At 58.6% G+C, this 27,945-nt stretch overlaps 1 protein-coding gene across 7 annotated transcripts in view; it reads left to right on the top strand.

Annotated features, from left to right (window-relative positions):
• Window positions 1-1,022: 1,022 nt before the first annotated feature.
• The window catches only part of PAX5 (paired box 5), a 139,737-nt gene continuing 112,814 nt past the window's right edge, over window positions 1,023-27,945 (top strand). For 3 of the 7 annotated variants that reach the window (XM_072859401.1, XM_072859398.1, XM_072859397.1), the window contains exons 1-5: window positions 1,023-1,068; window positions 8,121-8,286; window positions 12,796-12,993; window positions 17,068-17,132; window positions 19,156-19,284. In XM_072859401.1, the coding sequence (XP_072715502.1) occupies window positions 1,023-1,068; window positions 8,121-8,286; window positions 12,796-12,993; window positions 17,068-17,132; window positions 19,156-19,284 (604 nt within the window). Of the gene's footprint in view, window positions 1,069-4,053; window positions 4,097-8,120; window positions 8,287-12,795; window positions 12,994-17,067; window positions 17,133-19,155; window positions 19,285-27,945 lie in introns of those variants that run through there. The other 4 variants (XM_072859402.1, XM_072859400.1, XM_072859404.1 and 1 more) reach the window with 3 other exon arrangements.

Here is a 27,945-nt window from a genome sequence, read left to right as displayed (position 1 = left end):
GTGCGGGGGGAGCCCCGGGCCGCCCCGGGCCGGGGCCGAGCAGCGCAGCCCCCCAGCACCTCCACGGGCCGCTGGGCCCCGGCCCCGCGGGCTCCGCCGCGGCCTAAGGGCCGTCCCCGAGCGAGGGGCGCAGGGCCGGGCAGGGCCGGGCCGGGCAGGGCACGGGGTGCAGCGGCCGCTGGGGCCTCCCCGCCGCCCCCAGGCGCTGGCAGGCAAGTCCCCGTCCCGCCCCCGCGGCGGCCCGGCCCGGCGGGGAGCGCGGCCCCGGGGCTGCGGCGTCACCCCCAGCCCGGGAAGGGGAAGTCGGTTCTGCTGAAAAGTTGGTGACGGGCTGGGGCTGGCGGAGGCAGAGCGGGCAGGTGCCGCCGCCGCCGGTGCCGGTGCCGGTGCCGCCGCTCTGCAGCAGCCGGCGGAGCGCTGGGGGCGGCTGTTTGGGCGCAAACTTTGATTCCTGCTACAGCAGATGTCAGAGTTTTCTTGGGTTTTGGCTGCGTCTGGGGACATCTTGTGATGTTTTAGAGAACAGGACATGATCTCACATGGCGAGGAGCTCTTTAGTTTCTTAATCATTTCACGGTTCCTTCAGAGGCTTTTTTCCACCTAAAACGTTTAGTTTCAGCTCAGTGATCAGCTGCAAAAGCTCGGCGGGGAGCGGAAGAGTTGAATTATTCCAACCTGCGAGAGCCCCTCGAAAAAAAAAGGAAAGGAAAAAAAAGAGAAAATAAAGAAGAAAAAAAAGAAGAAAATAAAGAAGAAAAGAAAAAAGAAAAGAAGAAAAGAGAAAGAAGAGAAAAAGAAAAGGAAAGAAAAAAGGGAAGAGAAGAAAAGAAAGGAAAACAAAATAAAAGAAAGGAAAAGACAGGAAAGGAAAGGAAAAGGAAGAAAAGAAAAGTGAACAGGAGAGAAGCAAAACGAGAAAAGAAAAGAAGAGAAAAGCAAAAACAGAAGGAAAAGGAGGGCGACAGCAACACGAGGCGGAAACTTTTCCCTCTGTCCGTCCGCCCCAGTGCTGAACGGCCGGGATGGAGCTGGACAAAACCTACGGGACCCCCCGGCCCGGCCGCACAGGTGGGTCTCGGGCTGGGCGCCGCGGGCAGCGCGGCGACTCCGCGGCCGCGGGGGACGCCGAGACCCGTCGCGCGTGGGCCGCGGCGCGGGGCCGGGTCGGGCGCGGCGGGGCCGGGTCGGGCGCGGCGGGGCCGGCTCCCCGCGGGGCCCTCGGGGCGGCGCGGGGGCTGCCGAGAGCCCCGTGTCCCGCCGGGGGGGGGGCCCCGCGCCGGCGCCGGGCCCGCCGGGGTGCCCGCGGGCCCGGCGGCTGGGGCGGGGGGGGCGAGGGGACCGGGAGCGGGGATCGCCGAGAGGCCGCGGCGAGCCTCGTCCCGGCGTCCCCGCGGGGAGCGTGGGCGCGGCGGCGGCCTCGCGGCTGGGTGGCGGAACGCAATTCCGCAGCGATCGATGGGCCTTTTATTAGTTAAATCGCCTGAATAATCGTTTAATCGATAAAGCATTTCATGGCGGCGCGCCGCACGCCCCAGCGGCGGGGGCGGCCGGGGGCGGCAGCTCTGCCCGGGCCGGCGGGCGGGCAGCGCGGGCAGCGCGGGCAGCGCAGCGCCCCGAGGCCTCAGTCGCCGCTGGCCGCGGGCACCGCGGGTGCCGCCGCACCCCTGCGGGGTGTCGGGCCGGGGGTCTTCACCCGCCGTGCCCGCGGGGCGGGGAGGAAGAGGAGGAGGAGGAGGGGGGGGGGGGGAATGCAGGCAGGGGTGAAGACCAGGCCGCGAGCGGCGCCGACCCCGGCCGCCCGCGCCCGCTCGTCCCCCGCCGCGCAGAGCGGCGCGGCCCCCCCCTCCCCTGCGCCGCCCCGCCGCGGGGTCTCCCCCGGGCCGAGGTGCCGAGCGGCGGAGGAGGGCGGCCGGCCCGACGGGCCACGGCTCGGCTGCGGGGCTGCGCGGGAACGGACTCTCGCCGTCCCTCGGCTCGGCCGCGCCCGCGAGTTTCGGCTTCAACGAAAACTCGCCCCGCGCTTCCCCGCCCCGCGCCGCCGCCGAGGCCCCGAGGGCGCGGGCCGCGGGCGTAGCGGGGCGGGCGGCCGGCGGGGCGGCGGGGGCTGTGGCCCGGGGGCGGCGGGGGAAGCTCCCTCCGCGCCTCCATCCCCACGGCGGCGGCGGGGCGGGGAGCCGGGTCCCCGGTCCCCTCGGCGGGGCGGCAGCCGGGCCGCGGGGCCGCGGGCGCGGGGCTTGGCTCGGCCGGACTCTGCCGTGCCTCCACGCTCACCCGCGGCGGGACGGGCGCGGCCCGGGGGAACCCTCCCGGCCGCCTCGCCCTCGCCCGGCCTGGAGCCCCAGCCTCGGGGCCGGCGCCGCTCGGGGCAGGGCCCGCTCGGCGGTCGCAGCGGGAACCCGTCGGCCCTGGACGCGGCGGCTCCCGCCCGCCAGCGCGGCCCTCCCCGGGGCCACCGAGCCCCCCCGCCGCCGCCGCGGCCGGCGCGGGCGGAGGCTGCGACGCCGGCCACGGCCCGCGCCCCTCCGCGCCCTGACCCACTGCACGGGCCCCCGGGAACCCACGGCCGCGGGAGGCGCCGGCCGGCCGGCCGTCGGGGGGGACCCACGGCCGCGGGAGGCGCCGGCCGGCCGGCCGTCGGGGGTCCCGGGCCCACGTCCCGGGGACGCGGGGCCCGCCCGCCCGCCGTGGGCCCGCCCCCCTGGCTCCGCCGGAGACACCCCCCCACCCCCTCCTCCCCGCCGCGGTCTCGCGTGGCTCCCCCGCCCTGCCCCGCCCGGTGTGGGCGTGCGGCCACGCCCCCGCCCCCATTGGCGCGTGGCCCGCCAATAGGCAGCGGCCCCGCCCGGCGGCCAATGCGGGGCGCCGGCAAGTTAACTTTTGCGATTGGCCGGGGCGCTGAGTGACGGCCGGGCCCCGCCCGCCGCCGGCCCGCCGCTGTCCAGCCGCGCGGTGCTGAAGCGCCGCCCGCCGCGCCGCCTCCGCGGGCGCGCTGGGGCGCGCGGCTCGGCCGCGGGGCGCGGCGGGGCCGGCGGGCGCGGGCGCGGCCCCGGGCGGCGCCCCGGCCGCCGGCGGAGCTCCCCCTCCCTCCCCCCCGCCCCGCCCCGCCCCGCGCGCCCCCGGCGGCCCGCCCCCGCCCCGCCCCCTCCGCCCGCCACAACCCCCGCCGCCCGCCGCGGGCCGGCAGCGCGCCGGGCGCACCGCCCGAGCCAGGCAGGCGCCGCGCCGGCCCGGCAGCCCGGCGGCCGACGGCGGGCGGGGAGGGGCGGCGGGCGGCCCCGCGGCCCGGCGGGCGGCGGCGCGGGCGATGGGCGCGCCGCGCCGGCGCCCCAGGTCGGACGGGGGCCGCTGACGGGGCGGCCCGGTCCCGCGGGGCCGCGGCGAGGCGCGGCGAGGCGAGCCCGGCCCCCGCCCCGCTCCCCGCCCTCTCGCACACCTTCCCCGCCGCTCCCCTCGCCCGTCGCCGCCCCGCCCGGCTCCGCGAGTTGCTGCGAGCGGCGCGGCGGGGGCGGCACAGGCGGAGCGCGCCGCCGCCCCGGGCCCGACCCCCGCGGACGGGGCGCCCGCCCCCGCCGCCGCCCGCCCCGGCCGCCGCCGCGCAGCCGCCGGCGCCGCCAGCACAAAGAGCCGTCGGGCAGGGACCGCCGGGCGGCCGGCCGCCGGACCGAGACGCCCGCCCCCTCCGCGCCCAGCGGCGCCCCGGAGCCGGCAGGCGGGTGCCGCGGCTCGGCTCGGCTCGGCGCGGCGCGGCGCGGCTCGGCGCGGCGCGGCGCGGCGGCCGCCCGGGGAGCGGCCGGGGCAGGGGCGCAGCGCGGGGCGGCCGCTCCTCGCCCCCCCGACGGAGCCACCGGACGTCGCCAGCGGCGCGGGGGGCCGCGCTCGGCCGGCGCCGTCGGATACCGCCGCCCCGCCCGGGCGGGACGCTCCGGGGCTTTTCCCTTTTTTTGCTTTTTCTGGGTTTTTGTCGGTCGGTCTCCGGCTCCCGCGGCCCGAAGCCGAGCGCCGCCGGCGAATCGAGACCTGCTCGGCGAGGCCGCCCCGGCCCGGACCGCCCCGATGGAAATACACTGTAAGCACGACCCGTTTGCAGCAATGCATAGTAAGTAGGCTGCTCCTTCAACTTCTCTGACACGGCCGCGACGGGCCCTGCGCGGTCGCGGACGGCGCCGCGGGCCGGCTCTCCCCGCCCGCCCCGGGGCTCCGGGGGGTCCGGGCGAGCGACGGCCGCTCTGCCGCCTGCCCCCGGCCCGGGCCGGCCGCCGGCAAGCCGCCGGGGCCGCCGAGCCTCCCCTCGGGAGGGCCGGCCGCGCCGCGGGGATGGCTTCGCCGGGGGACGGGGCGGCGGCGGGGTGCTGCGGGCCGGTGCGGGTGCGTCTTCCCGTGGAGAGAGACGACGGACGTGTGCGTTCGTGTGCACGCACGGGTGTGCGCACACGCCTAGCCGTGAACCTATAGCTGTCTGTAGGTACGCGCGCACGCCTCCGTGTCTGCGTGTGTGTTTCCCCCTAAATCAAACCCGTGCGGAGAAAGCCGCCCGGCATTCCCGACGAACGGAAAAGTTTGCTCTACGATGTTCTCGCTCTATTTCAACATTTTGATGTTCCTTAATTAAAAACAACCGGGGAAAAAAAAAAAAAGTGGGGGCAAACAAAAACGAAGGGCGCGGGGCGGGGCGGGGGGAAGACTCCTGCTCGTTACCGTCCGAGGAACGGCGTGGCGGCTCCTCGGCGAGCGGAGGACGAGCGGGCAGCAGCACCGGGGGAGCGGGCGGGCCGTGCGCGGTGGGCTCGCCCGAGATCGGTTGTGCCGGAGCGGTCGGGGAGGCTCGTCCGTTCGCACGGCGTTATGTGAAATGACATCTCCTCTCACGGTGAGTTAACCGCTGCGTTACGGCGAGGGATGGCGAGGGCAGTTAAGGCAGAACTAATCTCGTTTCCTGCTGCACGGCAGCCCTGCGGCGGCACGAAATTTGTTTGCGAAATGAACCCTCCGGCGCCGGGGCTGGAAACGGCCCTTCCGCGCCCTCCCCTCGCCCGCCGCCCGCCCGCTGCCTCCCCCGGCGTCGGAGCGGCTGCGGGGCCGGGCCGGCCGCCGGCACCGCGCTTCTGCGCGCCCGTGGGAACGGACCGTCCCCCCGCGGGGACGCGGCGCTCAGCCCGCGCTCGGCTCCCTCCCGTCACGGTGACCGGGAGAACTTCCCGGGCGGAAGGCCGCGGTGCGGGGCGCGGGGGGGGCGGGGGGACGGAACGGACGGACGCGGGGCCCCGCCGCCGGAGCGGCCCTTCCCGCCCGGCCGCGGGGGCGAGCGGGACGTGGGCTCTCGGACCCGCAGCCCACGCAGGACGGGCTTCCCGCGGGGGGCCAGACACCCCGGGCGGGAGAAGTCGCGGCGGGTTTCGCCGGCGCCTTCCGTCGCTCGCAGCCTCGGAACACCGATACCTTCCGCAGAATTCCGGGGCAAAACGGAGGGAAAGCCCCCCCGCCCCCGTGCCTTCGTTGCGGTCCGCGGCCGGGCCGTTCGCCGCCCAACGACCCCCGGCCCCGCTGCTGCCGTGGGGGGGGGGGGGCACGGGGCGGGGGGAGCGGCCCCGGCGAAACGCGGCGGAGGAGGACGGGGGAGCAGGGCCGCGGCGGCGGCCGCCGGCGGCGGGGGGAGCGGGGCCGGCGGCGGAGCCCGGGACGCCGCGGCCGGGAAGGGGCCGGTCCCGAGCGGGAGCTCGGCCCCTTCTGGCGGCCCCCGCGGGTCCCCGTCTCTCTCCCCCGTCCTCCGCCCGCCCGAGCTTCCCCGCCCGCAGCTGCCAGGGCTCCGGGCAGGGCCCGCGGACCCCCTGCCCGCTGCCCCTGCCGGCTCCCCCCGCCCGAAGGCGGCCCCGAGTCTCGCCCCGTCCCCGCTCCCTGCGGCGGCTCGGGGCTGCGGAGCCGGGCACGGAGCGGGCAGCGGAGCAGCGCGGCGGCCCCGCTCCGCCGGCCCCGCACGGGGCCGGGGCCAGAGCCCTGTGTGCCCCCGCCTCCCGCAGCCCCCGGCCCGACGGGGCCCCCGGCGCCCGCCCGCGCCCGCAGCCGTCCGGGGAGCGCGGCAGCCGGCGGAGAGGGACCCCGGGCGGGCAGCGAGCCGGGGTCGGCGCCGGTGCCGCTTCCCGAGGCGGTGGCAGGTTTGGGGAGGGGTCCCCCGGCGCGGCGGGAGGGTCGGCGGCGGCCCCAGCCTTTGTTCCCCCGGCGGCGGCAGGGTCGGATGCTCTCGGCCTGGGCAGGCCCGGCCTCCGCCGGCCTTCCGGGGGCTGGGAACGGGCTCCGGGGGAGAATCGGCCCTTTCCCTAAGGAAACACATGTCTTAATGCTTTCTTTCTCTCCTGTTCTTTCTCCTTCTTTGTTTCTGTCTTTCTTTCCTTCTTTTCTTCTTTCTTTCCTTTCTTCCTTCTTTCTTTCCCTCTTTCTTTCCTTCTTTCCTTCTCTCCTTCCTCTTTGCTTCTTTCCTTCCTTCTTTCTTTGCTTCTTTCCTTCTTTCTTTGCTTCTTTCCTTCCTTCTTTTCTTCCTCTGTTTCCTTCCTTCTTTCCTTCTCTGTCTCTGTGCCCTTCCCTTCCCTTCCCTTCCCTTCCCTTCCCTTCCCTTCCCTTCCCTTCCCTTCCCACCACTGCCGGATCTTGCCGTTCCTATTGAATGCACCGTGCGTGATTTTGTACAATTAAAGCCGATAATAGGCAAGGAGCCCGAGGTCTCGTTCGCCGCAGCGTTGCGGGGTTGCTCCTGCGCACCTCAGCCATCGAGTTGTCCCCGCTCCGGCCGCGGCATCGTCCCAGCCCCAGCGCGTCCCTGGCGCTGCCAGCAGCTCCGGGGCAGGGGCAGCTGCAGGCAGCCCCAATGCCGGGGTCTGCTCCCCGCACCCTGGGGCTGCCAGAGGGACGGGCGAGCCTGAGGCCAGCTCGGCCGCTGGCAGAGGTCTGCCTCTCGCACTGGTGAAGGCAGCGCAGACACTTGTCTGCTCGCCACAGGCTTTAGCTGGCTGTAGCAATCGCGTATTTCATGTGGATTCATTATGTGTCCTGACAGTTCTAGAAGGTGTTTGCAAAGTTTGACAGCAGTTTATCAAGGCTGAAATGACTGGATTTAAATAAAAATAGCTCTATATAATCTTTTTTTTTTTTTCAACACTGAGGCATTTGACATACCATTCAAGCCCTGTGCAAATAGATTTTCTGTATTATTTTTGTTGCAGAATTGGCATCCGTACTGCCCCTATTGCTTGTTTTCAGTTTCTCCACTCCTCTGTAATCTGAGTAGTTTGGATGATTAACAACATGAGGGTTAATTGTATTTCCTCACTTGGTACATGGGATTATTACATGTTCATGGATTTTACACAGTTTCACTACTATTCACCCAAGTGGGTCCTGTTTCCCACCAGATATATGATTCACCTTGCTAAAGGTGAACAGTGCAAATCTGCTAGAAAAGGAATAATAATAAACGGGGCTTGCCTGAGTGTTCATGGTTCATTTGTGGGATCATAATATCTGCCAAGACTGCTGTAAATTATAAGAGCAGAAATCATGCTGGTTTTTGGTTTTGTTCTTAATTAAGTCAAGGCATTTGGAAAAAAACCCAACACATATTTAATTTCAGGTATCCCCTTCTGTGCTTAGGCACAGATAACATGTAGGCTGAGTGATTGCCCAGCCTTATTTTCATTTGCCTTCCTAGGCAGAGGCTCACGAGCAGCCTCTTCTCCATGGGGCAGCGCCAGGCCTGCCCCCGGAGTTTGCAGTCGGGCGACAGCGGCCGCTGGCTTCGGGAGGAGGGTGGCCCGCGTCCGGGCAGCCAGGCATCGCTGCGTGGCTTCCCGTGGCCATTTCCCAGCACGGGGGCCCGGTCTGCCTTCACGCGGGAGGGTCCTCCCCTCCGGCGAGTGGCATTGCGGCAGCGCAGGCAGCGTGGCCGTGACTGCCTCTGTGCTGCAGGTCCCGCAGTGCCCGGGGAGAAGCAGCTGGAGGCTGGACCGAGGCTGGGGAGGCGATGCCCAGCGCTGGGGAGCACTGGGCTGGGGGGTCTGCCGTGGGGAAACGTCCCGCAACTCTGACACAGCTCTTCTTCTCCTGCCCTTCTCCCCCTCCCCTGTGTGTTTCAGGACATGGAGGCGTGAATCAGCTGGGGGGTGTTTTTGTGAACGGCCGCCCCCTCCCAGATGTCGTTCGCCAAAGGATTGTGGAGCTCGCCCACCAAGGGGTCCGGCCGTGTGACATCTCCCGGCAGCTCCGTGTCAGCCACGGCTGCGTCAGCAAAATACTTGGCAGGTAAAGGGGGGACAGTGAATCCTTCTGTGTCCGTCAAGAGAAAAGCGTCAATGCCAGTCCCTTAATTGAAGGCTGCAAACAAATGGAGAATAGTAGAAACCTCAGGAAATCAGTCCAGTGGGGAGAGGGGCTTCCTGACCACTCACGGTTTTATATGCCTGATGTGGGAAAAAAGTGCCCCTATTCCTGTCTCTGGTTTGCCCCTTTCGCAGTTTCTTGTCGGTCATTGTAACAGAAAGTGCAAAATGCCACGTGGGGTGTATTTGCTGTACATATGGCACGTATCCTGCACCTGTCTGTTCTGAACAGACAGGGAGTCATCTTCAGTAAAATGGAAAAAAACCAGAAGGTGTGCAAGTTACTCGTTTTGCTTGCTGAAGAGGACTCTCTTTTAGCAGTAAGACCATTATATATGATATATATACATCAACATTGCCGTGTGTTCATTCACAAAGGGTATTTTGCAGTCTGTCCCACTGTTTAATTTGACATCTTTTTCTAGTCTTCTGCTGGAATACGTTCTTAATGAGAGCACAGAACACCATAAGTAACTATTAACCATCTTAATTTTGTCTGTTTTGGGAGTAGCCCTCTGGTTAGGCTGGAGCTGCTTGAACCACTATGGCAACAGGAAATTAAACTCCAAATTCACATAATTTCCTGATTTTTTTTTAAAATTTGACCTAGATTCAGGTCAAAAATACTGTCCTTCATATCTTCTTTGTATCTTGTGAACAAATCTGAACGTAATTTGTGTAAATAATAGTATTAAAATGGTTTGGACTCCAGGTATTGTGAGATACTTGAGCAACTTATATTAAGGGAAACATTTTTTGGTAAGAATGTTTTTCTGGATAATCTGGAAAAGTTAATTGCTGAACTATTTACTACACTTCCACAGTTAACTTCATTGTTTAGAATTTTACTTGTACTATTTTTATGTTTACCATCTTTTTCTTTTCCAATTTTTAACCAATTTGCTTTCCTGGACATAGCATAGCTGCACAGACTGTTAAGGCAATTTTTTTTGTAGTATCACGCAGGGGATCTGCTTGGATTAGCAGTGTTTACGATCTGTCAGTGGCCATTTAAGTGCTCAGAATCAGACTGACTTGGCAAAGTCACAGGCCCCTGGACTTGTAGCTCTTGGCATTCTTTTCCCCATAGCCCCCTCTTACCTGTACCCTCCTTAACTGGTGAACGCCATCTGCACAGCTCCGCATGGTGTGCTTTTAGAGAGCCGCACGAGCCAGCGTGCAGGCTACGCTCAGCGTCCCTGCTTTTTCTCTCACGCCTTCGTTGCAGGGAGATGCATTCCCCTGCAAGCTACAGGCATTCCTCCCGGTGTGGGCTTGAGGACAGTGGTGCCTTTACTGCTTAGAGAGGAAAACTTTCCGTGGGCTTTATCTGAGACCTGCCTGCCCATCGCGGGCTGTTTTACTCGGTTATCGCTTTGCGTGCGCTGTCGGCACAGGCTCCTGCTCCCAGCCTGGCTGCCGTGGTTCGGCTGGTGATGCTCTCCGCTGCAGCAGACTTGCCACCGATTCCTGTCAGGACCAACGTACAGCTAAGAAAGGGGCAATTTATCTACCTACCAGGCAAATGTCCGAGGGTTTTACTTTTGATAGTTTCAATGGATTTACCGTTAGATATATTTGCACTGTAGAGCTAAGAGCAAAGCTCCAGAGCTTTGCCATTAAAGTTGTCAACAATAAATTGGAATTTCATAGCTCATTATTTTCCTAACTAATAATTACAGTGGGTAAAATGTCACTGTAATTGCAGCTCTGTGTGTGTGTGTTTTTGCATGTGCGTGTGTGTGTGTGAAAAACAGGAATCCTTATGATAAAGCCTTATATTTGGAATTTTATGGTCGGAATTTTTCAGTCCTCAATACAGACTTAAAGAACATCCAGAGTCAGGGAATCAGCCGTTGCAGTGCAAGTGAAACTCTCACCCCTCGGAGGAGAGTACCGTAGGGGTGCCCACTGTCCGCCTGCATTGGCAACTTGCTGGGAGCAAAAGGCCCAGACCTGATGTACATAAAATGAAGCCAACTGCAGCCGTCCTTGCCTTTAAAATGGAGACAGGAGTCAGGGATGCCCGTGCTGTGCAGTCTGCAGGCTCTTTGCTGCGCCCAAGTTCATTGCCACGGCGAAGAGGAGGGAGGTGTCAGCGGCGTCGCTGGGCGAGAGCTGTCTCCTGTCGCAGTGAGCTCTCCTGGGTGCCCGGGGAAAAGGGTCTGGGCCCAATCCTGCACCCTCCTGTGCGAGGCAAGTCTCTCCATTGATGGGCGCATGCCTTTGCAGGCTCGAGGTGGTGACGGCGGGTGGGTAGGCAGTGGTTAGAGGATTTGGGAGTGGAGGTCTTGCTGTCCGGAGGGCACCAAGGCTTTGTCCCCCAGCGAGCTTGCCGCTGCCGCGGCATCGTGGCAGCGAGGGCCTTTGCCGTCACGGGTTACCTACCGTGGCGCAGTCACCGTGGGAAACACCATCTTGTCTGTGCAGCCGTGGCTTCCCAAGCTGCTGGCTGACGCTCTGCTCAGCTGGACTGTCCTGTGTCCTGGGGTAGTCGACAGGCACCGTGTCATGGTGCAGCAAGGCACTGTTGGAGAAAATCGCTAAGGAACGTTTGTAAAATCTGTTTTGACTGGAACTAAGAAAACTATGACTTTTTCTTTGGTAGTGTTCATGGCGTTGTCTGGCTTCCTTCTACACCCTCCTCACAGGAGAGGTGCCGGCAGCGGAGGTTTTGAGGCCAGGGGTGCAAGGTCTTAGTAGGTTTGTGCTTCAAGTTTGGCATTGTTTTGTCATGTCCTCAGGAAGCATGGGAGGAGCTGAATTTTACCCCCCTGCCCTAAAGCGCACTACTGGGCTGCATTTAGGGACACCAGGAGGGTTAATCCATCTCTGACACTTGACGCTTTCGATTACTAATATTGCTTAAATGGCTCATGGAGACAGGTACATCTGAGTCCACGTCTGCATCTGGAATATCTGAAAACACGTACAAACAACACGGTGTCAGTCTCTTTAAAGGAATTTCAGGCCCTGCACACAGAACTCTCCCAGAAAGATTGAAAACCGGTAGCGTGGCAGAAATTTGATGAACATGGTTCCGTGTTACAGAGAGACAGAGTTTGGCTGTGCAGCCTGTTTGTGCTCTGCTCACGCTGGAAAGATTGGGGAATTAATTTTTTTTCGTATAATGGGTATGTCAAGAAGCTGCAGAGAAAATATATTAATAAGCAGTCTTACGTTCTTACTTGGGAGTCTTTTCTGAGCTCCCTGCTAGAAATACGGGCACAGAGCACTGAGCGGACGCGTTTAAGCAGCTGAGAGCGCGCAGCTCAGTAGGCGTCTGGTTGAAAGGCTCATGAAGTCGAGGTCTGCTCTGTATGTGCTGGATCGGGGCAGTTGGGGCAGTTGTTGCAGGTCGGCACGGGGTTTATTTTTTGCCTGGTCACAAGAAAATTCACAAGATACAAAGAAGTGCATGGCTGGGAGAGTACCTCGTGCTTCCTGAGAGCGTGGCACAGAGGAGCCTGATCTCATTCGTGGTCTCCGCTCTGGCCCTCAGTGGATGAGATACGGCTTCTGCTCTTAGCAGCAGGTTCAAGGCTTCGTTTATTAAAAGGGGAGACTTGTGGGGCCGGGGATCTCAGCTGCGATGTATTGTTGCAATGCTACCAAAAGCAGTTGCTCTTGCGTGATTTACATGTGAAGAAGTCTGGCGGATTTCTGTCGGTTTAGGGGTCCAGTCCTCCCCCTTCCCCGGCGTGGCGTCAGCGGAGCTGCTGGTGTGGGCAGAGATGCTGTACCTGAGGAGGGGCCGCAGGACTGGCCACAGAAACCAACCCCACATCAGCTGGACCCTCCAGAGCATGGGCAGCTCCCTTTTCCTTGAAATTCGTGATTGAAACTACCAAAAGCATAATGTTAAAAAGAATACATTTTGAAAAATATTAACTATTAAAACCATAGTATGCATATTAAAAGCATAAAATGGGAAAAAGATATGCCGGCGTATTTATTTCAACGGTGCAAATAAAATACAATACCTAGCCTTCATTTCACTATGAAATGATAACAAGCTCTAGATATTAATGACAGAGAATTTCTGTAGAAACAGTAATTTACTACAAAAGAGTCCACCGCAAAAAGTGGTCTTTGGTGTGATTTGTTTCTATTATTGTCAGTACCGCTGATTAATAACACACATTTTCAGTTAATTTTGGATCCCGGCATGCCCTTTAATCTTGCATTGTTTCTTTTGTCTTGCTATTACAGAAAAATATATATTGTATCCCGAGGCCCAATTCCAATTACTATAAGTTAATCTATTAGGTGATAAAGCACTACATAGTCAGAAAATGTGTATGTGAAAGTGAAGATGTATCTCAGGATTTGCTGGGGTTTGGTTACCTTGAAATTATGTTCTCTATAAATCTCAAAGCATGTTCTCTGTCTCTTTGTGATAACTAAAGCTTTGTTTTGGATGTTGTCCCAGGTATTATGAAACCGGGAGTATTAAGCCTGGAGTGATTGGAGGATCAAAACCAAAGGTCGCCACACCCAAAGTCGTTGAAAAGATTGCAGAGTACAAGCGCCAAAATCCCACCATGTTTGCCTGGGAGATCAGGGATAGACTCCTTGCTGAGCGAGTGTGTGACAACGACACCGTGCCCAGCGTCAGTTCAATTAACAGGTAAAGATCTGTGTGGCCCTGGAAAGGGACGCTCCTCGGAAGCGCTGTCACTGAATCCTCATTTGTTGGTGGGACTGGGTGTTTTGGGCTGTTTGCCAGAAATGCAGCTTGCGTGTGTTTCCATGATGCATTTGGGGCTGGGGAGCAGCTGTGGGCTCACCTCGGCGGCCAAAGCATCACGGATTGTGAGCATCTCCTAGGAGTGGGCAGGTTCTGCTGCTGGCCTTTGCTTCTTTCCTGTCCTTTCCCCAGTCTGTGGGTTGCAGCCCTCACCGGTAACGATCCTGTGTGTTTGCTCCCAGTGAGGCCTCAGTTCTGCTCGACGGGGGGGTTCAGTGGGATGTGCTTCCCTGGGGGGAAGGCTCAGACGGCCACCGAGCGGGGCAGCAGCCATCTGGGGAGAGGGGGGCCCGGGTGCCTGGAGGAGGGGGCCCAAGGCACGGGTCTAAGGTACCACTTCTGTCCTCCTGACACCTCCTTGGTCTTGCTGAAGTTGGCGCAGAACCGTGCTGGCTGCTGCCTGCTGCCGTCAGCGTGAACATCACCTGGGGAATTTGGTCGGTAGCTTTCGAGTGCTTCAGCCGTTTGCTTGTTACATGGATGCACTTAAGTGGCCTTGAATTGCTTTTGTAGAAACGGAGGAGAATCTCGTTTTGAGCCTCAGTCCTGCATTTGGGAGTTTTGCCCCGACCTTGCCAGGCAGGACTGGGCTCGCAGAGGGGTCTGGAGCTATACGAACCTCCTGCTGTCTCAGTTACACCTGCTGTACTCGTCTGCTTCCTTCTGAGTTGAAGGATGTCTAAAGCTGGTGTTGAAAAAACCCGGTGAACTACTCTGTTATGGCTCCAGCCCTGCCAGACCGATAATAAAGGATTAATACTTGGAAGGCAGAGCGCTTGGGCAGCCTCATGCTCACCCATACCCCTGGCAAGCAGAGTCCTTTCATTTTCGCCCAGAAGCATGCTCTGTGCCGGGCTTCGCCCTCACCGCGCTGGTGAGATGGTTTTCACTTGTGCGATCGCATGCAAATTCTTTGAATGCAGCTAGCTATAAAGTCCCATCTGTGTCCATGGACGTGAAATAAATTGATGCAATATTCTTTTATTGGCTATCCCAACCTGATTTGCATTCATGGAGTTGCCGCTTGAGTAGCCAGAGTGGCTTCCCCAGTGTTAGCGGAGAGTGGTGTCTCTGCCTTTCCGAACTGAACGTTGAGTCATATTTTTGTGTGTTTAAGAGCAAAAATGGGTCAGTTCATGTGCAGCCTTTGCTGCTGCCTGGGAGCTCCTGACTCGCTGTGACTCCAGAGCAGCATTCAGTAACCCTATGGACGAGACGTTTTCAGTTTTAAAAAGGATTTGAGAAATAATACGAACACCAGGAAAACTGAAGGAAAATCCCACTCTGACTGTCCTCAACTAACTAAGGGCAAACTCTGTTTCCGTGAAAGTCAGGTCAAGCCCTGCCATGTGAGAGGCATTGCTGCTGTGAGCAGCCCTGTCTTTATGTAGTAGGACTTCAAGCATCCCCCAAAAACCTACCAAGAAAGCAGTTACAGCTCTAGAAAAACGAGAGACTAAGTAGCTTCCAGCCCTGTTTTGAGACAGTTTCCATATTCCACCTCTTGCTGCGTCCCTGTGTGTTTGCACACTGATAATGTGCACACACCCTCTGCCATTGCATCTGAAACCTGTTTCATGATCTGCCACCAAGTTTTTTGGCCGGAAATCTCATTCTTTCTCATCTGCTTGTGACTGTGGCTAAGATCTTTTCCTTTTGTTAAAGGTGTGAAATCCCTTTTTAGAAATGCACGCAACGTTTTTGAGTCAGTCTGTTTACCCAGAGAATTGCTTTTGCCAGCCTAGGAGCACATCCTGAAAACCCAGACCAAACTATCATGACAAGAAACTTGGAATTCACATCAAAACACTTGGCTTTGATGCTAAATCTTCCCAGTTCCATGCTGCAGTCTGTGGGATTTATCCTCATATTTAAAATTAAGTGTATACTTCATTTTGGTAGGGATTTTGGTAGGATCATTTTGGCTTTGCTGGTAGGGATGTCACACGCCAAGGCTGCAGATCCCTGCTCTGAAGGCACGGTGCCCTTATTCACCGCTGACATGCAGATCCGGTGCTGTCCTGTGGCCGCAGACCTGAACCCTCCGAAAGCGCCCCGTGGTTCCCGTCCTGCTGCAGGCAGGGTGACGCGGAGCAGGTGGCATTCCTGCACAGGGGAGGATGGAGCCGCCGCGCTGCTCCCCCCTCCCCGCCTCCCCCGTGCAGAGCGGGGATCCCCGGCTGCGCTGTTCCCTTCAGGGGAGCGTCGCTGCTCCTGGAGAACGGCGGGGCCACCGGGGCGGACTGCGCTCGGCACATCCCCGCTGCCTAGTGTGCCCGTTAGCGGATGAATTTGAGCTGCTGCCTCCGTATATGAGTGAATAATAACTATTATTATTAATTAATAACATTAATTAATATTAATAATAGGCCACTCTTCCGCAGCAGGAGCAACTCTGTGTGATTAAGGCTTAATTAATCATTGCGATTAGTTTTGCTCAAATAAGCCGAGAGCTGTCCAGCTGCTTCGAAGTGCTCCAGTCCTCCGTCCCTCCGGAGATGAAGACGTTTATGTGTCAGAAGGACCCAGACACCCTTCCCTCGCCACGACGGCGAGGAGGCCTTGTGCAGGGCATTATTTCCGCTCTTGCTCACGCAGGGTCCCAGGTCTTTGGCCGCGCTGCCCCGCCAAAGCTGCTTGCACAGCTCCCTCTGACCCCGCCCCAGGCTGGCTGCTCTGGCCCGTGACCGGGGAATTTGCTGCCGGGACCCATCCACCAAAGATGTCTGACAGCCAGCAGCTTCGCGCTGGGGCTGGCAGCCGAAAGCTGGCTTACCAACAGGCCAAGCCCCCGCCAGCCTCCATCAGACTCCGCAGAGGGACGGGGGGAAGGGGACGGCAGCGTGTCCTTTTCTGGGATGGGGCCAGGCGTCGCTGGTGGCGGTTCTGTACCGGCTCACGCGGTGACTTTCAAGCAAGCAACCGCTGTTTGTTCCCATGAATGCATCCCCACGCCAGCTCCGTCTCACGCCTCCCCTCCTCTTCCCTCTTCCAAATTCACGGCAGGCAGACATGGGAGAAGGGTTTGTTAGGTGAAGAGAGGAGAAGTGCTTACCACAGCATTACCGCTGCGTAAAGAGGGCATCAGGCAGGGAGATGTGCGGTAAGTGAGCAGCGTGCCTCCTTCAAGCCCGTTCTGATTCCGCTGCAGTCGGTGACAGAACTGTCTTATGTCCGGAGGCGTTTCACACCCCATCTTTTCTTTTTTCACGGTGCATCAGCAGGTGAGCGCTTGGTAGAGCACCTCCCCAGCTCTTCTGAGCAGCTGCCCTCTGTCCTGCAACACAGCACATGCCTTCTGGTTTTTCTGCATCTCTGAATTTTTCCTGATTGACATCATTATAAATCGGAGCAGAGCCTGTCCCCAGCGATGACAATGCAGTTATTCAGCTTTTAGGATTAGCATTTACTCCAACACATTTTTGTTTTAATATTGCTTTGGCTAAGCAAGTCCTTTTCTGAGGTATCCAAGTTCTTGAGCTGTGTCAGTGCCGTACCCGGGGCGGTCTAGGGACAGCCTTGCACATGTGTCCCAGCACCCAAGGGTGCAGATCACAGCCTGCTGGGATGTCTGGACCCAGAAGAGTCCAGCTCCCTGAGGAGGGGGTGCTGGGCCCGATGGGTGCCTAAATAGCAATGGCTGTCTCTTTCCCGGGTGGTGAGGACTAGGTCCTCCAAGGGACCGAAGCACCAAACTCCGCAGCATCCTGAGGAGCGTGTAGGAGTCAGTCACCTAAACATCCCTAATGCCAAAAATGGGCTGGAGGCAAAAAGACGGTCCTGGGTCCACGCGCCAAACTTTGGCCATTCGGTGGATGACGATCGGATAATACGCAGAAAGGCATTTGTGCGTATTGTATTGATGTAGGTGTCCTGAACTGGAAAAATAGTGCCTCATGCCCCTGCAATTGTGTGCTTAATGCTAAGTAGTCATTTCTTTTCAACTACATACAGGATCATACGGACGAAGGTGCAGCAGCCACCCAATCAGCAGGTCCCAGCCTCCAGTCACAGCATAGGTAAGGAAAACTTTTTTTTTAATAGAAAAAAAAAAAAATAGCATAATGGATTACAAATATTCTGAAGAACTTTTAATCATTCTTATGGACAGATAATTCTGCATAAAACACTTCAGCACACGTGCTAATGCGCCTTCTTTGTCATTCTCCAAGGGCTGAACATAGTAAATGAATTTTATAAATACTGCTAAAAGGTTTTGAATTTTACTGATTATTATGATAAATAGCTTTCACCATGAGACAGAAAATTGAAATCTAAACTAAAAAACCCCCACTAATGGGGGTCTATAGAATGTCAGATAATTAAAGTAATAAATCAAGAAAGGGATACTTATTCATAACATTTTCTGCATCATTAGTCAGTAAGTAGTTTTGAATGTGTTTTTTTCATCTATCAACCATCCCTTCCATAATTCTTTGTGCACTTGCAGTCTTGAGTGAAGAGGTAGCAAAACTTTCCGAAACTTTAATTCAGCTGCAGGCTGGCGATGCTGCGCCCGGAGGCAGGCGGTGCTGCCGGAGGGGGTCCCCGGGAGGGACGTCCTGGCTGGCGAGGCATCTTCAGCCCTTGGCGAGGCTGACGGTGCCTGCCTGGGGTGGCCGCTCTGCCGTGCCGCAGCGGGGATGGAGGGGCTCGGTCAGGGCTCAGGGCTGGTGTCTTTTTGTCCTTGTTCCCTGAAAGCCGCCGGGGCACACGGGTAAGCCCTTGCTCCATAGGCAGAAGGGACGCAGGGTGGGGGCCCCGGTTCCTCTCTGCCTTCACGCTCTCACCTGTGAAATGGGGAAGTGCTTGCTGACCCCCTTGGCAAGGGTTGGCCGGCACCATGAGACACAGAGCATGGGCACAGAGCTGTGTGAGCTCTGCGGGCTTGTCAAAGAAATCACGCCACAGCCCTGTGTCCTGAGCCTTTCTCTCCAGGAAATGCCAAAACAGTCTCAAAGCATCCCTCAATTTGCTATGGTGGCTTAAGGGCTGTCCCTCCTTGAGGAAAACAAGAGCAGAGAAGAGAAATCCTGTTTCTCAGGGCTTGGGGTTGACAGAGGCAGTAGGGATTGCCGACACAGGTTTGCTCCATGTGGGCTGTGGCTGGGGATTTTCGGTGTGGTCCTGCAGAGGAACCCCCCATGCTGAGGGGCTGCACGGTGCTTTCTGGGGCGCAGGGATGTGCCAGTGCAGGCTCAGCCTGTGAGCAGGTGGAGGTGGCAGCGGTGCTGCCTCCTCTGCCTGCTTGCGTGCAGCCTCGGACTCACACGGTGTCTGCAGCCCTGGCTACACCTCCAGGCTTGTGTCGGCTGTGACAAATGACCCCCTTTGGCTGGACACAGCCAGCACCCTTTCCTGAGGACTCTGTTGAAGCAAAGTGGATTTAATTCATATTTTGGGGAGCCTCAGGGCCCTTCAGCCACGTGGCCCACAGCTGGCCATCCCCGGGTCCCCAGGCAACCCCCGCTGTCTGGGGGTCTTTGCTGGCTGGAGGCTGGTGGCTTGGGCCAGCAGGGTGCGGGGAGCAAACCGAGCGCAGCGAGCGCAGCCCCAGTGAGCGCAGCCCCAGCGAGCGCAGCCGGTCCCTGCCCCGGGAGCTTGCTGGGGAGCCCGTTCGTGGAGGCTCCTCTCTCTGCACGGCCGTGCTCCCAGCCAGCTCTGTCACCCTGCTGATGACACGGGCTGCTGTGTCGCCTGCCGGGGTCCGCTGGCCTGAGCAATGTCCCTTCCCACCGTGCCTCACTCAGGACGGGGCGACCGACCACTAAAGCGAGGGCATCCCCCATCCCGCAGCGCACGGCCCCGGCCCCTTCTGATGGCGGCGAGGGGTGGCCGTGCCTCCACTCCCGCCGCTGCCCAGGGCTGCTGCGGCACGCCGCTGGGTGGGCTGGGCTGGGTGGGGGTCCTTCCCCAGCTGGAGGGGCTGCGGTGGCTGGCAGAGCCCCAGCCCACCTCCATCACGCTGCGAGAGCCGGTGGCTTTTGGGTAGGCTGGCCCTCGCGTTGTCCTGCCTGCTGACCGCCTGGCCTTGCCTTGCAGCCTCCACGGGGTCTGTGACCCAGGTGTCCTCCGTCAGCACGGACTCTGCCGGCTCGTCCTACTCCATCAGCGGGATCCTGGGAATTGCCTCCCCCGGCACCGAGAGCAACAAGCGCAAGCGGGATGAAGGTAGTGGGAGCTGTTTTCTGGCGGGGTGTGCGTGCCAGCGCGCGGCTGGGAGCGGTGGGCCGGGGCCGGGGCGGATGCTGCGTGCACGCCATGTGATGCAGCTGCGGATGCCCCCATCGCTGGCAGCTGTGGAGGGGTTTGGTCCCGTTTCGGCAGGCCTTTGCCAAGGTCACAGCCCACCTGGGGACCTTGGGCATGACCCGGTGGCCAGAGGCAGGACCTCTTCGGGGAGCAGGGGCTTGTCTGGGTGTTTCAGAAAGCACTGTGGGTGTGTGTCACAGTTTTTAACCAGACCCTCCTCCCTTCTGGGGAACGTTTCCCTGCCGCCAGTGAAAAGGGGAAGAGCCACCATTATGTTGACACTGTGGCCACCTGAAATGTAAAATGTCAGAGACAGAAACTTAATGGCAGAGCTGTCTGCGGTGCTTTGTCTCTGCAGGTCCCCGCAGCTCCAGGGGCTTTCGTTGGCCCAGGGCATGGGAACGAGCACGGTCTGGTCGGGGCTGGGCATTGCCAGTGCTCCTCAGATCTGCTGCAGGGTTTATGGTCCTGCTTCATTGTGTCCTGGGCACTTTCCCAATGAAAACACTGCTTTGGAGAGAAGGACGTTGGGGATAGGGTGGAAGGGAGAAGGAGAAGTTCTGCATTGGTGTCCTACAAAAGTGCCTTTAATCTAGAGCATCCCTTTTGTTTAGTAAGAGCTTACAGAGACGAGTTGAGGCCAAGACTGTGGATGCGCGTGTGGTAGCGGAGGGGGCACCGGAGCCTTAGCAGCGATGCCGTGGTTGTGGCCGCGGAGGGCCCCGGGGGGAGTGGCGGCTGCCTGCCCCGCGGCAGCACCGGGGTGGGGTGCTGCCGTCCCGCCCGACAGCAGGGCAGGCTGCTGCCCCATGCGGGGAGCGCCCGTCGTCCCCGGCTCCGGCAGCGCCAGCGCCACGCTGCAGCCAGCGCGGGTCTGATCCCTGTGCCCCCCGCTGCCCCCGCTGCCCCCACTGCCCAGCCCCACAGGGGTGGAGGGAGGAGCGGGCGGGTGGGCGGACGCTGCGGTGGTGGCATTGACCGAACCCCTGGGGAGCCCAGCTAAAATCGGGCGAGGTGCCCACACTGCGCAAACAAGGCCAGGTGTCGGCGGATGCGCTGGTGGAAACGCCAGGTGAGGTTGCAGAGTCGTGCTTGGTTTACTGAAACTGGGGGAAAAACTGCAGGAGGATTTTGGGGCCGATTTCAGCCATGTGGGGACTGGTCCAATGGCGGGAGGATAAACCTCCCTGTGTTCAGGTACTTGCTGAATATGCTGTTATTAGTTAACTCTGCCATCATACATCTGATTTTTTTTTCCAAATCAAAGGCACAAGTGCATAGATAAATATATGCATTAAAGCAGGTGGGGTAGAAATTTTGTATTTTATCAGCCATGTCAAGAGAGAGGCCCTCTGTGGTGAAACCACACAGCTCTGTCGCAGCCCTGTCCTGAAGCACTGTTTCTTGGGTGCCTGTGATTAAGAAGAATCTCTGATTTAAACCAGAGAAGACTGTCTGGCTAAGAAACAAGAAGCTCCCAAAATTACAGAGAAAAAAATTAAATGTTTCCTTGGAAAGATCAGAAGCAGAGCTGAGAAATTCCCCAGCTTTCGCCAGTTCACATTTAGAAGAGAGCACGTGATTTCTAAAACAACCCCCATTGTTTTGGCAGGATGAGTCATGATTTTTGAGCTCGTAAGCCGGAGAGTAATGCTGTCCTCAGCAGACCATTTAAACTGCTTTTATAATAGTCTCAGGGCTGCAGATTTGGAGACGCATAGGCAGATACTTCACTTGTCTTTGTGTGTTTGAGGGGATCCCCAGGAGCATCCTTAACCCCTCCCCATCCCGCTCAGCACAGGGTCCCTCTGCACGGGCAGGCGCAAGGTGCCCACGGAGGCATCCCAAGGGTCCACGCTGCAGATGACAGGGAGGTGGATCGTGTATGCTAGCCTCTAATGTGAAGAAGAGAAGCATGTCATCTAATTACGGCCTGTATCATGATGCAGATGCACAAGGGGGCAGAGTTAACTTTGCCATTTCCTGACTTTGGAGAGCCGGAGAGAGACTACCTCTGTATCGAGCCCCTCACATCATGTCTTTTGCCATGTCACAGCATTTCTCGGTAGCTGCTGCAAGGTGTGTGCCTGCTGCTGTACCTCCATGTACATCTCCTGTAGCCACAGGCTGCGCAGTGCTTGTCCGGTGGTCCCGGGTCCCCTTGGCTGGGGAGCGAAGTGGGGTGGGCTCGCCCCTCCGGCTTCCAGCTGCATCGAGCGCTCGGTGTGATTCATTACCCGGTTTTGTTCTCCTCACTCTTGACATTTTTTTAGCAGATGTCACCAGTCTTTAACCCAGTGGGGAGCTTGCTGGGTAGCAACAGGGGCAAACCAAATCAGACAGTCTTTATTGGTTTATATAGCTGAAGGTGTCATTTTTTTCCCTGTTGTAATATGGACTTGGAGCAGATGTGCCTTCGTGGGGGATCGGTTGCTTTCACTTGTGGTTAAAGGACATGCTACTGGAGGCTGACACAAGAAGCAGCCTGTTCTGTAACGAGGCAGAGAGATACCGTCAGCCGCTGCAGCCTCCAGCAGCGGAGGCTGCTGGGCAGCAATCTCGCTGCTTCACTTGCAGATTGCCTCCTTTGAGTTCCGTGGCTGCACGTTCGCCTGGCCCCGCAGCTCAGGAAAAAGCTGTAGAGGAGGAGGTGGGTGGCAGGGATGTGCACAGCGATCTTGCTGAGCTGCTCTGGGTGTGCTTTAGGGAAGCCAAGGGTGGGCAGTGAGACCCCGAGTCAGAGCGGGCTGGATGCTCCGTCCAGTGCTTACAGCCGGCAGCAGTGCAGGGACGGGTTTCACTCCACTGCTTGCAGCTAGTCAGGTGGCTGGCGGTGGTCCCGTAACGGCACACCTGACAGGGTCTGCATTTTTGGGAAATGCTGGGCATCCCCTGTCTGGAAGTCAAAGCTTGCTGACGTGGGATTAAATAATCCTTGGTGAGCTGTGAGAGGAGGGCGAAAGGGAGCTGCAGCTGCAGGCAGGCGCACAGGAGTCTGGGCTAGAGATGGAGTGCAGGGCACGTTTTGGGGATGAGGGAGGTTGCTGGGCTGCGAGTGCTCTGGAGGAGGATCCGAGGAGCCTGTAAAAGGATGGGGGCAGAAGGGCCAAGGCAGGGAAGAGCCCACCCCTCCTTCTCCCTTCAGTCCTCTCTCCCCTAGCCCTGGTTTCCATCCTGCACGCTGTAGAGCTCTGTGGGTACGGGAGAGCCGGCAGAAGAGCTTAACCCCACAGAGTGACGCTCCCGGCACGTTCGTGCCGTCCCAGCTGAGGGGTCCTGAAGCAGGCGTGTGTGCCAGAGGCACGGGACGTGGCTCTCGCCTGGGATCTTCTCGAGAGCTGGTGCTGTCTCTGCAGGAGAGCAGCATCTCTCCGTCAAAGCCAAAGCCCAGGACTCCTGCTTCCGCGAGCCCTGTGTGCTCTGTAAGAGGCAGGCTGTCCGTGCTCCCCTTACAACCGTGCTCATCTCCCCAGGGCGAGGGGAGCTTGTGGGGGGCGATGCCGGCTGCTGTCGGGACCAGCTCGGTGGAGAAGCACCATCACGCCTTGTGCAGAGCTCTCTGCTTGCCAGTCCAGGAGGGCTCAGGCTGCTCGGTCTGAGGACGTCGTGTCTGTCCACGGGTTTTGCCTTTGGCACAGGCAGCTGCTGTTCGTGCTCTGCTCCAGCTGGCAGTCGCTGTCGGGGCTGGCCTGGGGGCCGGGGGAAGAGGCTTGGTTCCTGAACCCTCGCAGAGAGCTGTGGCTGGCTCTCACTGGATTTATGAACAGGGGCTGGAAGGATTAAGTGAATCTCTGTTCTCACACCTCTTCCTTGCTTTACGCAATACGCAAACCATTTCCCTACATGGGAATGATGACCTTTGGAGCAGATGCTGTGTATTGCGTTGGGGAACTTCATGCCTAGTGGTGAGTCTTCTACCAACCACCTGATTCTGCAGCTCTAGACATTTACATGCTTTTAGCTTAGCCCACTCCATGACCCACAGCCCGACGGATGCAGAAATATGCTCATGCCCTCACTTTGACACTGAAACATGCAGGAATCTCCGATACTGGCAGCTGATAGGGGCGGTTTGCAAGCATGACCAGCAGCTGAGCCACGCTGAAATCTGTTTGCGTGCAGTACTTGCTCCCTAAGTCCAGGACGCCCCTTGTGTCACCAACACTGCATCTGTGCTGCTAAACTAGAGACCACTGGTGCCCAGGCAGGAACTTCGGCTGGCCCATCCTGCGGTGGTTAGCATGGCCATGGCATGATTTTGGCCTGTGCAAGCTGGCGTCCTCTCAGCCAGTGTCTGCTAACACAAGGGCTGGCGCGTGGAGGCATCACCCTGCTGCCCAGTGATGGTACAGAGGATAAGGGAGTTTCCTCGCGGGGACGCAGGCTGTGCTAGACCAGTCGGCCTGTTTTCTTCCGTCGTGTAGATGCAGCTCCTTAGAGCAAAAGGCTACGTGCAGCAGTGAGCACCTTACTGCAAACTGTCAGCTCGGCCCTGGCCCCTGCCAGGAAACGCCGTCGGAAGCAAATCGAGCAGGACACCCTCAACAAAGCACCGCGCAGGATGCGAGTGTCCGCTACCCACCCACCCCTTCTTGCTGCAGAAGAGGTTTGGCAGATTTAAATACCTGCACTGAACAGCTGCACAGACCATATTTCAAATTCACTGGTATAGAGTCTTCTCAGCAGTGGAGGCATTTGGGGAATTGAAACCAGCATAGCAGGAGACCTTCACTCGTGCGAGTTGTTTTGTTTCCATTCTCACCAACCATAACCCTACGTTGCTGTCAGCATCTGGTATGATGATGTAGGTGCTTGTACTTTGTTTTCTCAACTGAACTGTTTGAAAAATGCCTTTCCTTTAAACATAGACTTGGTATATTTAAAGGCGTTTGGGTCACAGGCTTCTGTCTGGGAGGATAAGCCTCCAAGAGGGGCAGGAACGCTAACGGGAATGAGAAGAAACTGAGGGTGGGTGCAATCCAGTGCCTTACAAAACCATCCGATGTTACAATCACCACGTTTTGACGCAGGGGTGCCCCTGGTTTGGTGCCCCTGGTTTGGCACGTCTGGGCACCCAGGCAGCACTGACCTGCACAGCCGGCTGAAGCTGCCGGGCACGTTTCCGACGGTGCCGGCGCTGCAGCGGCTGCGGGAGATGCCTGCCTTTGAGAACGGCCGAGCAAGTGCTGTGCACTGACAAATGCGGACACAAGCTCGCCGTGTCAGTGACACGTCTAGGGGGAGAGAGACCAGGAAAAGCAAAGCAAGCATGACTAAACATGAGTGAGGACTAATAATACAGACAGTATTTCTGCATTTGTGTCTTTCCTCTGTACCAGACCCATGAACTATGTTTTCCCAGCGGGACAGGAACAAGAAGCTACACTCGCAGCTAGGCAGAGGCTTGCAAGGCTGTGGGCATAGATGCCTTGGAGCCTGCACAGCAGATGGTCAGCAGCCTCGGAAGGGAGCATGATGCCGAGTAGGTGCTGCCAGGATCTTCTGTTGCCTCCTCTTGTGGCTGAGGGACAGTGCGGCTTCCAGGGCATCTATTCTAGGAGATTGGTGGGAAGGCTTGTGAAGTGTTTTTCCCCTTTGGTTTAGCTTTACTTCTTGAAACGTTGAACACCAGAACCACAGCTGGTACCCAGCTCTGCTGAGTGTGGTCAGGTGTGATGTCCACAGCTCCGTCCCCGTGTGAGCTCTGCCCCGTGACCTGCAGTGTATTCATGCGGCACGTGAATCGAGTCTCGGGGCACTCTGCTGCTTTGTCTTCTTGCGGCGGAAACAAACGTCTGCCCGTTCTGCCCTCTTGGTCCCACTGTCCTGCCCGTGCCGTCCGTCCGTCCTGCCAGCAGAGACCTCACACCTTGTCACTGAGCACCGTGCCACGGGAACGTCCGGGCTGGGCTGAAGCCCTGGCTGAAGCCTGCGGCTCACCTTGAGGGGTTATAAGGCCAGCCCTGCCAGCCACGGGGCTAGTTGTGAGCGTGTAAGCCCCCTTTCCGGCCATGGCTTTCCAAGTCTTCATAAACGCAAAGTAGATCTCATTGTAGCTTCCTTGGCAATGGAGGATCTTTATTCTTCTGTCTTTGAGGGCTGAAATGTGGGTCTCCTCTGGTCACCCATGGGCCCCTCTTCCTGGCAGCCAGTGCTGGCAGGGGACCTGGGTCCTGGCTTTGCGGGCATTCTCTGGGTACCGCTCATCCCGGGGCACCTCTGGTGACGTACTGCTCCGGCGTAAAAGCCCTCTCCTCTCTTGGGGTTGGGATCTCCTCCCACTCCAGACTTACTCCCTGGAGTTTCCTGAATAGGTTTAGGCACTTTTGGCCTGGGGGGTTTGAGCATCCCTGTCGGGGAGGAGTTGCTGAAAGAGGGTCACAGCGCTGACGGGGACCGCGGGGCCTTGGACAGTTGCTGGCGTGGGCGTGTGGGAGGTGAGGGAGCCCACAGATGTGTTTGTGTTGTCTGTCCATACTTCAGGGCCTCAGCAGGAGTAAAATACGCATCACAGACAGTGGGTGATGGAGTTCAGTGCAGAAATTAACCACCATTGAGATCCCGTGTCGACAGAAGTCCCCGTAACTCCTCTCGCCCCAGATAAGGACCTGAGCCTGACAGTACGTGGTGGGGATCGATATTGTCCTCTCCAGCTCTTCCCTGGGGTCTTCTGCACCGTGCAAGTGATGTGCAAAGGAATGGAGCCTTTGGGAATCTGAACCACAAGGGAAACAGTCAAAGACAGAGACTGTGAGGGGAAAAAAGCAGGAGGTTAGGGAGGGAGAAAAAATCACCTGCCAATAGAAACTTGGACTTTGTGATACCAATGTGCCAAACTGTAAGTCCGGGCAGTGATGAGTGGGGAAGGGGCACCGGGAGGGACCGCCGAGCGAGCAGAGAGGGGGACTGGCCGTCCCTCCTGGCCGTACCGCACTGCAGCGGTGATGCCTGCCTGGAGCATGGGGGGATGCGGGCGCAGACCCCACTGCCGAGTCAGCGATGGCCGGAAAAAGGCAGTGGAAAAGTGCATAAAAGGTGGGAAACCAAACGCTCCGTAGTGCAGGCTGTCAGGTGAAACAGGTGGAGTCGCCCAAGTCCACGCAGAGGTTAAAGAGAAAGAAGCCCCTTCCAGAGTCCCGGGAAAGTGCTGGAGTATAATAATTTCCAGGCCCACTTCAGCAATGCTTACTCACTGGAGTTGTCTTTACTCCTGGGGATAACTCCAGTGACTATAATGAGATGAAGCCTTTGAAGGGAATGAGGTTTCGCAGGGTCAGCAAGTGCTGATTTGAATTTCTCCTGCTGATGCAGATCACCCTGTGCGTTCAGGGATCCTCTCCTGGTGTTGCAGAGAGGGGTGAGCTGTTTGTGCCACCGGATCGTTATCTCCTTGAAAGAGATGGTTTTCCCCCACCACACGGACACTGAAATCATCCTTTTAAATAGAGTTTGATCCAGACTTTGCTAGTTACATTGCAGTGATGGCTTCATCTGTGTTATATCCGACGTAATCTATGGCTTGGTGAAGGTTTGTTTTTTTTTAATTTCATTGAAAGCTTTTTCCCGAGTCCTTGGATATAGTTTCCCACAACACTGGGGCTTTTGTTTTGTTTCACTCTCTGCATTTACCTCTTGTGCACCTTACACAGGGCATTCTGAATGCGCTGAAGTGGCAGCAGCCTCTAGCCACGTTGGTGGACACCACCAGTGACGGTGTCACCCATGGATGGTGGTAGTTTGACACAAGTAGGGATGGTGTCACCCATGGATGGTGGTGGTTTGACATCACCAGTGACGGTGTCACCCATGGATGGTGGTGGTTTGACACGAGTACTGACGGTGTCACCCATGGATGGTGGTGGCTTCACACCAGCAGTGATGGTGTCACCTGTGGATGGTGGTGGGTGTCTGGAGGGGGAGTTTGACTCCCCCATGGCATGAGACTAAAACCCTTGCGTGTTCCCAAGAGCCACCCTCCATCTGTGGGGTTATTGGTGCTGAGCTGGTCGTCCCGGACAGTAACAAGTGGAGCTCAGCTGGCACAGGATTTCTCTTTGAGAGAAGAAGAGAATATTTTGACATTCCTCATGAAATTCTAGGGAAAAAAGAATAAATGTGAGTCAGTTCAGCTCTCAGCTGCAGCAGCGTTAAAATGGTGTAGGTTTGCTCTTGGCTTCTGAGAAAGTTCTGCACAGCTAAATTTGTGAAAATGAAACAAAAAGCCATTTCAGCACCCAGACCGTGCCGTTCTGACATTTGAGGGCGATGTGTTCCTACGAGCGCTGCTGAGGCAGGATGGTGTTTCTGGGGAGGGAAGGACCAACCTCTGTCCAGCCGGGTGATGGAGCCTGTGGGCTGAGGTCCTCCATCGCGGGGACAAATCCCTTCAGCTCTGTAGGACAGCGGGAGCATCCCGTGCTCTTACAGCCCTCCGTGTGCTTCCCAGCTCCCCAGTGACACCCTGAGCTGCGAGCGTGCTGAACACCTGGGGCTGCCTGCGTCCCTGTACTCTGGGGTACCAGTGCCAGCACATGACCTCTTCGGGGTCCCTGTGGACATGGGGCACGGCTGGGCGGATGG

The sequence above is a fragment of the Ciconia boyciana genome, chromosome 4, assembly GCF_034638445.1.
Source record: "Ciconia boyciana chromosome 4, ASM3463844v1, whole genome shotgun sequence".
NCBI lineage: Eukaryota > Metazoa > Chordata > Aves > Ciconiiformes > Ciconiidae > Ciconia > Ciconia boyciana.
This window is presented reverse-complemented; position numbering and strand designations above follow the sequence as displayed.